Here is a 14,269-nt window from a genome sequence, read left to right on the forward strand (position 1 = left end):
CTTCCTCAGTGATAAACAGGCTTGTAACAGCTGAAGATAAATATAGAAAGGCAGAATGTAGGTAGTCAAAGCAATAGGACTATCAGAAGATCAGGAAATTGCCCTATATGAGATCAGAGTATTTGTTCATGAAGCCCAGGATATTTGTTCATGAAGCAGGCAGTCTCAGGTACAGTGGTACCTCGCAAGACGATTACCCCGCAAAACAACAAATCTGCATGACGTTTACGCCATCGCCATTGTGCTTCGCAAAACAGTGTTTCCTATGGGCAATTTTCGCTGGATAATGTTTTGGACCATGCTTTGCAAGATGTTTTTTTTGGGGACCGATACTTTGCAAGACAGCGATTTAAACAGCTGATTGGCGCTTCACAAAATGGCTTCCATATGGGAGATTTTCGCAAAACGACTATTTTCCCCATTGGAACGCATTAAACGGATTTCAATGCATTCCAATGGGGAAACACTTTTCGCAAGACAATGTTTTCGCTAAACAGCGATTTCAATGGAACGGATTAACATTGTCTTGCAAGGCACCACTCTATTGTTTTTTTGTATCCTGTGATATCTGATTGTATTAACTAGAGAAGCCGTGGATTGAATCCAGGATCTCCTGTATGGAAAGCATTTGATCTACCACTAACTTACGGCTCCTCCCAAGTTTTAGTAACAGGGATGAAGCCATAGTGGGAGGATGTGAAATACAATAGCATTAAAATGAAGGTATGAACGGTAGACTGATATTAAATAGTAAAGTGTACTAATCATCCTTGACAATAGCTTGTTAATATCTAGATTTGAAGTGTATCCATACATAGAAGCTGCCTTAACTAAATCTCTTGAAATAATAATCTTTCCTCACACATTTTTCCACTTTTTAACATGACATTTGATATGTGAAAACTACTTATGTGTTTGTTTGTTAAATGTATCTTGTATCGGTGATAAAGTAACCAATGTACCCATGCTTACTGCTGTGTGTATGTCTTAGCAGTGTTCTCAAAATATTTGTAGGCTAGTGAAATGTTGCAGGCAACTGTGTTTTATGCCTTTGTTGTGGAGACCAAATACATATATTTGTGCTTCTCTTTTGGTGAAGGTTGCAATCCCTATTGAAGATGTAAACCGCAGTCACTTAAGATTTACATTCCGGCATAGGTCATCCCAGGATTGTGAGTAATTAAATTTTCTTTTATGCGTCCTCCCCAAGTCCTCTTATTTCTTAGTGCCTACATTTACTTTAAGGAAGGCATTGCATTAATTTTATTTCTGCCAGCTCCTGTTGCCTTTCTTGCCTTAAGCTGACTCTAAAAGATTATAGATTCCACTTGGGAACTAGCTTTAGAACAAGACAGCTTGGCACCTATATTGGGCAATTATTGTTGGCATTTTTCTGATGCTTATGTATTTCCCTATCTCAGCTTTGTAACGTACAGTCTGGTGAAGAGTCCTTCACAACTTCAAAATTAATACCTGTTTGTGAGATTTTAATGGCCTAGTAAAAGTATCACCCACCCTTGTCTTGCGACTCTGTACAAGGACTTTGCTGCTTTTTTTCTTTGCCTGATTTTGAGGATGTCTCCATTTTACATTTCCACAAGTAAACTATGTCTATGGCATTAGGGTATGCTGCTTAGAAATAAGTAAGGATGTTTTTATGGGGAAAATTAGATGCTTTCATTTTGGTGTGGTTAGCTGTGACATTTGTTGGTTGCAAAGTACAATTTGGGGGAAAGCTTGTAAACCACATGCAAATTTGTGCAAATGAGAAACAGTTCAGAAATATTTATAGTACATTAGTTAATTATTTGTTAGTGAAGCACTGACTCTACAAGGTGATCATGTTTTTGTTCAAAGTCACTAAGATTTAATGTTAACAGTCCCAACATTTGGGTTATATGCACTTTATTATTACTGTTTAGAAGTAGAAAAAGCTTCGTTATATGTTTGCAATAAAAAAGGTGTCCCAACTAATATGACTGCCTCCTCTGATACGCGGTCTGAAATTTTTATTATACCATCAGTGTAGAAATCAAACCTTTAATCATGAAACCTTCATTTGATGTATTTAAAAACTTGTAATATGTGACACCTGTTCCTTAATGGTTAATGCTTGTATAATTAAAAGCTGCTATTTTGATGTAAAATTAGTCACATGAGTGAAAGCAGTACTAATTTTAATAGAACATTTAACAATTGTACTAATGAAAACAATATGCAGCAACATATTTATGATTGTGAACTACAGATTGGTTCAAATGGAAGCATTCACATAATACTGCGGCTGTTTATGAGTGGCCAAACCTATTAAGTTTTAGATTATTGTATACATAATGAATTAAGGCTGAAAATTGCCACAGTCCTTTATTATATTTATTTTCACTGCTCCTAGGTTGACCAATATTATTCAGTTTCAGTGTCTCACTTTGGTTGGACATGTCACTTTGAACACAAACTTTTATTATTAAAAATAATAGAAAACTGGAATAGATGATAATATGCTTATTGGGAACAGCTGGTGAATGGAAATGTGAAATTTTACTGCAGTGTGAATTATAGAAGAAGCTTTCCATACAGTGACCTAAGTGCAGTGTCATGCTAGTGCAGTGGAATTTTACTCCCTTCAAAGGAGACCTAGGACACTGTCTTATATTGAGAGAAATCTTTGGTCCATGCTGTCAGTTTTTTTGAACACTGACCGGCAGTAGCTCTCTATGATTGCAGACTAGTGTTTTACAACTCTGCCTGGAGATGAAAGGAGCTGAACCTGGGGCCCTCTACATGCAAATCATATGCACTACCACTGGACTGTGGCCCTTCCTCCACCTCGACTCCTTTGGTTCTAGCTGTTAACCACTCTGTAGTGTTTGATTCCACATAGTCACCAATCCTCAAAAAGTTTCAGTCCGTTATTGAAAGTTTTTGGTGCTCTCCACTGCGATGAGGTGATTACCCTTTCCAATTCTTCTGATGGAAACAGTTACATCAGCAGACACTGTCACCTGAATTCTGGCCTGCATTACAAGGAAACCTTTTTTTTTTAGTATTATTCCTGAAATCACAGTATTGCTTGACTGTGTGTCTTAATCAACTAATAAAAACCTTAGAAGATAAAAGAAGAAAGTGCAAAAAAATGATAATAGTTAAACATTAAGAAGACAAAAATCATGAGACTAAAGAAGAAATACATAACTTAAATACTGATAATGAAGAATTGATATTATTAAAGATTTTCTGTACCTTGGTTCAGTCATCAGTCTAACTGGATACTACAGCAGAGAAACCACAAAATGGCTGAGTCTTGGAAAAATAGCCTTGATGGAACTAGAAAAGATCTGTAAGGGTAAGATTGGTTGCTGGAGATCAACACTAGGGCACCTTCCTCTCTTTTCTGAGTCTTGTGAATAAGGGCTTTTACAGTCCTCTCACAGGTTATGTTAACCAGTTTCATTACAATGATATTTCTGTGTGTGGGTGTAAGAGCTGGACAATGAAGAAGAGTGACAGGTAAATATTATTTATTTATTTTATTTTATTATATTTATACCCCGCCCATCTAGACTGAAGTCTACTTTGTGCGGCTAACAACAATAGGTAAAAGTAAACACAATAAAATAAAATAAAAACAACAGTAATAATATAGTTCAAGATGGCAAAAAATAAGTGATGACAGGAGGGAAAGCCTGCCTAAAGAGCTAGGTCTTAATATTGCTCTTAAAAACACCCAGCGAGGGAGCCAGACAGATCTCTGGGGACAGACTGTTCCAGACACGAGGGGCCACTGCCAAGAAGGCCTAGTTTCTCTTTCTATCTCTCCGGTCTCCCTCGGAGATAGGCCCCTCAGCCGCGTCCCTTGGATAGAAAATATATTTATTCAAAAGGTCATGTTAGAGGAGATCTTTAGGGATACCATGGACGGCCAGGAAGACAAAATGTGAGTGTGTGATCAAATTATGCCTAAACTTTTTAGAAATATAAGTGACTAAACTGCAGCTATCATAATTTGGGCACACGATGAGACGAGAAGGCTCATTTGGAAAAACAATAATACAGTACTGGAAAATGTTGAAAGCAGCAGCAAAAGATGAAGGCTGAATATAAGAAGAATAGATTTAATTTAAAAAGTGACAGCATAAAACTCAGGCAGTTAAACAGGAAACAGAATACATTATTTACAAAGCTGAAACATAATAATCAAGCATACTAAGCTGGTTGTCTTCAGCATTCAGTTCATTGTTTTACCTGTTTCTTGTTTAATGTGGGTCCCCAGCATTGTACTTTGGACACATCAAGAGAAGACAGCAATGTTGGGAAAAGTAGAAGGCAAGAGAAAAAGATAAAAACAAAATAAGAGGCGCATTGACTTAATCAAGGAAGCCACCACCTTGAATTTGCAAGAGCTGAGCAAATTTTGCAGGTCACCAATATATATTCATTTACATTACACCATGCCACTCCACTCCACACTACACTACACTCTCTAAAGCTAAACGTCCTTTTCCTGACTCCACATGCTCTTTTTCTCTTCTCCCTCCTGTTTACTCTTATCCTCTCACACTTGACTCCAACTCCCTTTCCCTTCCTTATCTCCCTTCACAGCATTCCAAAAGCTGAGGCCAAGGGAAAGAATCAAAATACTACCACAGATCTTGCTGCAAAGAGGACCAAAGAATCCTATCCCCTCTTTTTCTCCTCCTCTCCTTTCTGACTCTTAGGAGCAAGGACTTTGGGTTGTGTTAACCAGACTCTCTACATGCAGCTTGTTTTCTGGTCTGGTCAGTGCTTTATGCTTGATGAGTGTTTGATGTTTGTGGCAAACAATGCTGTATCACAACATTGTTCATAGTGGTGTGCTGGGTGTGACTATGATGCCTGTCTTGCTAATATATAGCCATTAAGAACTGTGTTTTGGTGATGAATGCCAGTGCAGTGCTGCTGGAAGTTTCTTCAATGGAAGCAGGAAAGGGAGGGAAGGAACATTGCATTTTATCCTGTGCATTGGACATTGTATTCATATGCATGCAGTCTGCCCACAGATGGAACCTTGTTTAATATAGTTAATGTACTAGGAGCATGATATACATGTCTGTTCAGATGTCACTCTATTGAACTCAGAGAGACATACTGTAGGTCACAGATAAATGTATAAAGAGTTCCAGCCTGAATGTTATAATGAGCTCTGGGTTATGGACAATCATTTCTAAATATTTCCTAATCTTTATGTGTGGTATTGGAATAGGCTGCATCTGCATTCTGGAGTGTTTTCCCCCTGTAGCTTCATCAGCTCATTTATAACATGTTACTGTGTTTTTATTTTAAACAGCCAAAGATAAATCTGAGAAAATATTTGCGCTGGCATTTGTTAAGTTGATGAGATATGATGGAACAACACTACGAGATGGAGAGCATGATCTTATAGTGTACAAGGTATTACTCTAAATATATGCGGCAGTACTTGAGAATCCAAATATGTAAAGAAATCTTATTTTGTATAATGTGAGATAGAAGGATGATCAAAGCATGTTATTTCCTTAGCAACTTCAGCACAGGAAAATAAATGTAAAATGTTAGAAAAAAGGTGGAAGGTTTTCTGTTTGTTAAGCTGCTTTTTAGAAGAAGGTTGAAACATTTCATTTTAACACTTGTGAGTCGTCTTCTAGCCGGTGGTGCAGTGATTAAACTGCAGTACTGGATCCAAAACTCTACTCACGATCCAGGTTCAATCCCAGGCAGCAGGCTCAAGATTCACTCAGCCTTCCAGCCTTCCAAGGTTGGTAAACTGAGTACACATCTTGCTAGAGGGGGAATGTGTAACCTGCATAGTTGAATTCTAAACCATCCAGAGCGTGCTTTAAGTTCTATGGAGCTACAAGCAGGACACTTTTTTTAACATTTAAAATATTTTGAAATTTTGTAATTGTTAAACCATACATATATCAAACACTTCTCTTTTTCTTTTCCTCATTTTCTTTATGGTGAGTGGGTAAGAATAGCTTTTTCTTATTGGTATAGTTCAGCCAAGATAGAGGTGACTTTCTACAAGTATTGAATGGTACTGATCTTAATAAGTGATATGTTTTTTGATCTTTGGAGACATGAGAGGGAAATGGCTTCATGTTGAGCTCCTGTTAAAAGAAAAATGAATAGTTAAATGTACATGCCTTTGAATGCACAACATATGAGAATAAAAATTGTTTACAGTGTTTATATATTTTATGGAAATAATGTCACAGGCTGAAGCAAAGAAGCTGGAAGATTTTTCCACATATTTAAGCTTGCCATCAACTAAAATAGAACTGGAGGAAAAGGGTCACTCCGCAGCTGGCAAAAGCATGCAAAATCTTGGAAGCTGCACCATCAGTAAAGATTCGTTTCAGATTTCCACACTAGTTTGTTCAACAAAGCTAACTCAGAATGGTGAGAAACATACTCATATCATAGGATAACTCTTTATGCAACTTGCCTGTTATAAAGAATAGCAGTATTGAATTATTCAGGTTGAGTCACTCATATCCTTGGGTTGATAAATCACTTTTTAATCATGGACATCATTGGGGGGAAAAACCAAGCCCAGGAACCCTAAAAGTATTCTGAAAAGTTGGTTGACTGATTTTCTGGAAAGTTTTGTCAGTGTGCTAATGAATTATTCTCTAGGTTTTGACTACAGTGGACCCTCGACTTACAGACGGCTCGACTTACAGACTTTTCGAATTACAGACTTCTCTGGCTGCAAAATTTAGATTCGACTTGCAGTCAGAGAATCGACTTACAGACCAGAAAAAAACCAAAATGGAATAAAAATAGAATAAAAACCACTAGTTATGGGATTAATCGGTTTTCAGTGCATTGTAGGTCAATGGAGATTCGACTTACAGACTTTTCGACTTGCAGCCACCATTCCAATACGGATTAATTCCTTAAGTAGAGGGTCCACTGTACTTCTTTTGAAAGTAGTTAAAGAAAAGAGAAAGTAAAAGCAAAAAAAACAACAACACAGAAGTATGTAGTAGCATTGAACTTCTTGGGGAGTATAGCATTGGTCTATGATTCTGAATACAGTGGTGCCTCGCTTAGCGAGGTTAATCCGTTCCGGATTAACCCTCGCTCAGCGAATCCATCGTTAAGTGAAATAAAAAAGCCCATAGGAACGTATTAAAACTGATTTAATACGTTCCTATGGACTTAAAACTCACCGTTCTGTGATTTTCCTCCATTGTGGCAGCCATTTTGGATGCCTCGTTAGCGAGGCAAAACAGTGGTCGCCATTTTGTTTTAGCGGCGGCCATTTTGGAACCGCCGATCAGCTGTTCGCTATGCTTTGATCGCGTCCGCGCGATCATCGCATAGCGAAAAAAGCCCATAGGAGCCATCGCTGAGCGAACGCTCCAGCGATGGCCCGGGACCCCTCGTTGTGCGGTTTCATCGCATAGCAAAGCGTTCGCTATGCGAGGCACCACTGTACTTGACTTATATGGTGGAAGGAAGAAAACAAGATAGATAATTAGATAAATTGATAGGTAGATGGGGGTTCAATGTTTATTTCTCTGCTTAAAAGATTTGCATACTGCCCATTTTAGAATTATGGTATAAACAGTAAAACAGTGTCAGACACCAGAAAAATGCAAATGACAACTATCTGTGAGGTGGCTTTTAAAGCAATCTAATCAGTTAATAGGTGGGAAATGCTAAGGTGAAGATAAATATTGAATGCAAATGGTAGCTGGAATTTGATGTATTTTGGAGGGGAGATCATTCTAGAACTAGAATGAACAAACTTCAGGTTGTAGTTTCTAAATTTTTTCTTGCTGAATGTAACTTTTGGTTTAAAAACAAATGCTTCTAGGTAAAAACCAAACAAACACAATGACAGAGAGAGTGAATGAGAGAGAGAGAGAGAGAGAGAGAGAGAGTCCATGATTGTTTTAGAGGAAAACTGTTTCCACTGGAGCGCTAGCAGGCAAAATGTGGCATGTATTCCCAATCTGCTTTTGTGACCTCCAGTCCGTGGTATGTACTCCCAAACTGCCCTCCAATCCTTTGCAGCCCCCCCCCTTTCTGGCAAAAATAATGACTTACAGCTCTTGGAAGCTTTCGGGAGAGGTAGTACACCTTTCAAATATGTTGCAGCCACCACTTCACCATTGAATAGCCACAAAATACCTATTTTTTAAAATCTGGAATCAGACCTCTTGCTATTCTGGTGTCAGTTTTTGTAATTTTGGCATTTTGTGCTGGACTTGTCAGAATTGCCCATCCTTTGCCTTTTGGGAGAGGGATCCCATGTTTTACAGTTTGGGGTTTGTTTGTTTACTTTTTCAGTGCTCTGGGAGACACACAGATGGCCTTGAGAATGTTATAAGATTTCTGGCCCTATTCTAAAGAGTGGGTGCTTCTGCTTTGCTATATAATGCCACCAGGTTGAATGTTGCCCTTGCTCAAATATTATAGTGGTCTGAGAGGTTTGGACTGTCTTTGGTTGTTCCAAGACGAAAAAAGGGAAAGCTTGTAAGTTGCCCAGAAAGAAATAGAAATAATATCTAGACACTTGGCAAATGAGACCACTTTTTTATTTTTTTATTTTTTGGTCAAGAGGTGAATTAAACATTGGGCTACCATTTTAGGCAACCATGCCCTGTGTCTTTGGTGTTGTAGTTGTATCTGAAAATCAGAGGCAAGTACCCTGTTACATATTTATGCACATACAAAGATTTAACTGTAGAACCTGCCACAGTAATCTGATGAGATGCCAATTAGCATGCAGTCAGGCACGTGACTTAGCACTTATCAGAGGGGCATTTGTAGTTCTCTGTCTAAATAACAAACAGGATACTGGCCAGACTTTGTTATGATTTATTTTCCTTTGGGAGTGTCCTTTTCCACAATGCAAATTAGAGGCAATAGTAATTCCTAAAGTACTTTCAGTATTTAATGTTTAGTCTGTAATTCACCATTAATTATTAAAGCTCGCAGTAATGTTATTGTAATACTACCTTCAAACTATATTGAACATTGAGGGTAATTTCCTCCATTTCTGATGATCTGCTGTACCATTTCTGTCAGTTTTATGCAGTACATTGAACATCGTTTTATGACTCTTTTTAGTATCTTTGGGATTGAGCTTTTATGCCTCCCATATGTTAGTTGATCTTGGAGTATATGTTTTGCATTACATTTGACACTGCATATACACTTATAATTAAGGACATTTTTACAGATGTTTTAAAAAATATTCTGCTAATTGTGTTAGGATTAGCACAGAAAGGCAGGCAAAAGAAAGTCTCTATATGGCAAAGTTCTTTTTATATTATTTTCCATATGTAGTTTTTCCCTCCCAAATTTTAGAATTAAATGTTTCAGGGCACCATAGTCTGTTAACAATTGCTCAGATATATGCATAGGAATGGCCTCTCTCTTTTATGATTTTGTTCAGAAGCTCCATGCCATTTTTTTAATCTCTGTTTAAAGTTTTTTAAAAAATAGACAGATCAAATCCATTCTTGTCACAAAGTTTATAACCAGCTTTTGAACAGAGGATGATAGACTATTCCATTCAATATGAAGACATCATTAGTTTTTTTAAAATTTCATTGTGTCATTGCACCGCCTGATTATTACACTGATGATACTGCACTTGATGCTTCCTTGTGACTACATCCCACATCATATCAGTGATCTCTGAAGAAAGGAATTACATGAAGTTTGCAGATCTTGAAGAGAGTTCATACGTGCACACTACCAACCTCATTATTCATCTACTTTAACAGTCTGTAGCTGGCTGGGTTGCTCAGTGGTTTGGTTGTATGACTGCAGACCCAAAGGTTGATTGTCGGTTTTCTGCTATGGCACCTGAAGGAAGAATCAATCTTAGGCATGGAGCCATAGTCTCCAAGTACTCCCGGAAGGGAATGGTAAATCACTAGGTTCCATACCTAGAACACCCTGGAAGGGATTGCCAAAAGTCAGAATCAACATGGTGGTATGCAGTTATTATTATTATTACCAGTCTGCTGGTGGACCATGCTAGTTATGAATAAAGGCAGGAAGTAATGAATAAAGGCAAGAAGATAACTTTAGCCTTCAGATCTGAAAGCAAGCATACCATGTGTTATTTTTGTACGTATAGGCCAAAATTATGTTGCTTAGCAGAGTAAATTGCATTAGAGTAGACATGTTGAGTCAATGCGGGTTTGGTGAGTCAACTCTTCCATGTGTTTTATTGATTCAAAAAGGCCTACTATAGCTGTGACTTACTTTAGCATAGTAGATTACAGTCTGGCTCACTAAACCTCCACTAATTCAATGGACCTACTCTAGTGCAATTTATTATACTAAACAACAGGGTCTTGGCCACTAGAAACATTTCTATTAATCTCACAATTTTTAATGTGTATGCTTATTTTGTTATCCAAATTTACTGACTTAATAGGTTAACAGCAGAATCTACTTTTATGTATAACTGCCTAGAAATCCTTTTTTCCAATTACAAATAGACAGGACCGTGGCCTAAGTAAGTTGGTTCCATTCTTACTTTGTATTGTATTTTATTGGCAAGAGAACTAAAGTTTTTTCTGTTTTCTTTGTTGTTTTGTGCTTAGTGGATCTGCTCGGGCTTTTGAAGTGGCGATCCAACACAAATCTGCTACAACAGAATTTGAGGCAGCTGATGAAAGTTGATGGGGGTGAAGTTGTCAAGGTAACACATTTTCTTATGAATGTTTAATTCATTTTAAAGTAGACATGTAATAGTTATTTCTGGCATATAGAAGTTTAATGCAGTGCAGTTCTAGTCAATGTACACCTTTTTTTGGGTGTACAGTAAATAGGGCTAATGCAGCAAAGGTGCTTTTCATTTTCACTAAGTGAAAATACCCTGTTTATTGCAAAAGTAATTTCTAAGAGAAGATTAAATGGAGTTTCACTGTACTTTTGCTTGAAGAGTAAACATATTTGTGGGAATGGTTCACTCTTGCTTTCTTGATTGCTGAAATTTAAACCTGGCTTAAAGAATCATTTATTGCTTCATTTATCCATCCACTAATTCAAACAAAACGTAGTTCCATGTAGTGATGCATGGAATTATTACCAATTCTTTAAGTAATCAATAACTTGGCATACTTTAAAAAGAGCAAATATTGCTTGATCTGAATTGAATGCACTTGGTCCAGTCCTACGTGTGCTTGTATAGTTGTGACTAGAAAGCTAGGACTCTCCCATTTGTTTTGTGTTAAGCTTAAATTAAAATCAATATGAAGTGAAACATGAGGAATTAGATAGGTAATCCTTCACTTATTATGGAATATTTTATTAATTAACACATACTATTCTAAAGTACTTGGTTCACTTAATGCTATATTGAAATGTTGAGTTAGATTCAGATTAGTGGGATTCTTCAAATTAAATTATCCCAGTGGAGGTGTGGCAGTGCCCTTTCATTCTTCTCGCTCTCTATCTTTGAATGAAGGTGTTTCTAGTAGTAATACTTTTCCTGTCCAAGTTTGGATGTGTCTGAAATGTAATATAGATAGAATTAGATAGAAATACAGTGGTGCCTCGCTTAACGATTTTAATTGGTTCCAAAAAAAATCGCTATGTGAAAACATCGAAACACCATTTCCCATAGAGATGCATTGAAAACCGGATAATCCATTCCAACTGGAACGGATTACCATCCTTAAGCAAAAATCCCCATAGGAAAAAACGTTAAGCGAAACCCATTGAAATGCATTGAAGCCTATTTCAATGGGGGACAAAATTCACAAAAAATTCAAAAAGACTCAGAACAAAGCCAAATTAAGTTAACAAAGGTTTTATTAGGTGCACTAACGATTCCAAGCATTTTAAACATTTTTTAAACATTTTAGAATATTTTAAAAATAGCAAAAACGGGGCTGTAAAAAAAAGTTAAGCGAAACAAGGGGACCTAAAACTGTCATTGTTAAGCGAAGCATGGTCCCGAAATCGTTAAGCGAAAATCACCCATAGGGAAAATCGTTAAGTGAAGCACAAGATTGCTCTGAAAAAGCCATAAGTGAATTTTTCTTTGTACGAAGCAATCGTTAAGCGAGGCACCACTGTATATAGAGAGATATTCTCTTGTCTCTTCTCTTTTGGTGCTCAGAGTACAGTGGTACCTTGCAAGACAAATGCGTTGCGCAACGAAAAACTCGCAAGACGAAAGCATCTTGTGAGTTTTTAGGTGACTCGCAAGATGAAGATATTTTTGTCTTGCGAAGCATGGTTTCCCAAGGAATGCATTGAAATTTAATTAATGTGTTCCTATGGGCCAAAAAAGCACCATCGGAGGACTGGCAGGGGTCCCCCCCCATGGCGATCACCGCTTTCAGAGGTCCCCCGCCAGTCCTCCAATGGTGCTTCCCCAGCTCCCTACCTGGTAAGTGACTTTTTCAGACTTTTTTGGCCCATAGGAACAAATTAATTAAATTTCAGTGCATTCCTATGGGAAACTGTGCCTTGCAAGATGAATTATTTTCATCTTGCGAGGCACCACTGTAGTATAAATCATGTCTCTCTTGCACCTCCTGTGTACCTTAGGTGAGGACATGATTTCCCCAGTCACTTTATGTATTTCACCACAGTGACTGTCCTTATAGTTTCAGCATTTTCTTTGTTACCCTGACTGAACAAAAAGTTCAAAAATGACCAGTTTTCTAGTCTTTAGACTGATTAATTTCTAATCATCCCAAATATGACTCTATTACTTTCTCTTTGCATTTTTGAGACAGAAGAATCTTTTAACTTTATGTCTGAGATAGACATGAAACATACTCAGTCATCCAGGTGGGCTAAATATGTGAGGAAGTAATGCATTATAGCCTCTCTCCTGTTGCCATTTGTTTATACATACCAAGAGAAGTGAAAAGAAACGGCTCGTCAATCTGTGAAGAATATTCTCCTGAGTCAGAACAGATTCAGACTCACAGGCAAAGTGATGATGAAGGGGATAGAGCAGGCTTCCTCCCCCTTTTGTGTGTTCAGCACATCAGTTAATGTTGAACCATACAAAATTCACACATACCTAGTCATAAATGATGCTGTTAGTCTGAATGCACGTCTTTCTCACTTTTCAAATCCCTTATTCTCTAGTTTAGGATATTTTAAGGGTTTATTTGGCAGTGTAGTGTTGATTGGCTTTGTGCTTTTAATATGAAGGTATGCATTCATTTAATTTGTAATTAGAGGTCAGAAATTTGTGGCAGCCATGTGTTCACTCTTAAATACATTAATACACAGTTCACTTGAGTTGTACTTGACTGCTTCAACTTCATTTTTATTATAGAATAATATGCTTACTGAAAAAAAAATGTGGCAGTTGGATATGTAGTATTTTTAATTGCAGCAGTTGGAAGTTTCTAGTACTAGTTTGTCATAAGTACCGATTTTAACGTTTTATATTCCTCAGATGAAGATTATGTAAATAAGGAAACGGTTCAAAAATATTTACTGTTTTCAATATGTTGTCATCTTATCTCTCTGTCATGTGACCTATGCAGTACAATAAGATAATTAATTTGAGGTCTAATTTTGGAAAATGTATTTGTGGAAATCACTGTTACAATAGTGACTTTATTATTACTTTGCAGTTTCTCCAAGATACGCTTGATGCACTCTTTAACATCATGATGGAGAATTCAGAGAGTGAGACATTTGACACGTTGGTGTTTGATGCTTTGGTATTTTATTTTTCTATATTTATTCACTTTGTATCCTAATTTTTATGTATCAGTCACAAAGTGTATTGCAGTACAAATTGTACAGATCAAGTTAAAAACCTAAGATGAATAAAGGCAAAAAACTAAAATAACTTCAGACACAGCAGTAAAAAAACAAACCACATCTATCCAATTAAAAGCCCCTTCTGCAGCAAGTATGGTCAGTTACCCAAAGGTTGGTGGAATAAAAATGTCTTTGCTGGAGAAAAGGCAACAAGGAGGGAGCTAACATGCCATCTCTTAGTATGGAATTTTCATCCTGGGAGCCTACTTTGAAGATCAGAGAAATCTGAGTACAACAGGATGGTCCTTCATGTAGTCTGGACTTAATTCATGTAGGGTTTTATTGATTATAACTAGTGCTTAGCAGTGTATCATAGAATAGATAGGTTAGGGTGTGGTCTATGCGCTCTGCCTAATTGAACTCAGTTTCTTTTCATCTGCTGTTCTCTGCAGATGTCTAGGAACCTCTTTCCTCTCCTCTCTTCATCTTGCTGATTATCCCTGCAAGGCAATCATCACTTTTAAATATGTGCTTT

The 14,269-nt window shown here is 37.3% G+C and overlaps 1 protein-coding gene across 3 annotated transcripts in view; it reads left to right on the forward strand.

Moving 5' to 3' along the window:
* The window catches only part of DOCK1 (dedicator of cytokinesis 1), a 489,282-nt gene that overhangs the window by 104,728 nt on the left and 370,285 nt on the right, over positions 1 to 14,269 (forward strand). For all 3 annotated transcript variants that reach the window (XM_078391202.1, XM_078391203.1, XM_020791492.3), the window contains exons 16-20: positions 1,100 to 1,172; positions 5,324 to 5,427; positions 6,234 to 6,417; positions 10,596 to 10,693; positions 13,602 to 13,691. In XM_078391202.1, coding sequence (XP_078247328.1) covers positions 1,100 to 1,172; positions 5,324 to 5,427; positions 6,234 to 6,417; positions 10,596 to 10,693; positions 13,602 to 13,691 — 549 coding nt within the window. The remainder of the gene's footprint in view (positions 1 to 1,099; positions 1,173 to 5,323; positions 5,428 to 6,233; positions 6,418 to 10,595; positions 10,694 to 13,601; positions 13,692 to 14,269) is intronic.

Source organism: Pogona vitticeps, chromosome 3 (genome assembly GCF_051106095.1).
Source record: "Pogona vitticeps strain Pit_001003342236 chromosome 3, PviZW2.1, whole genome shotgun sequence".
Lineage (NCBI taxonomy): Eukaryota > Metazoa > Chordata > Lepidosauria > Squamata > Agamidae > Pogona > Pogona vitticeps.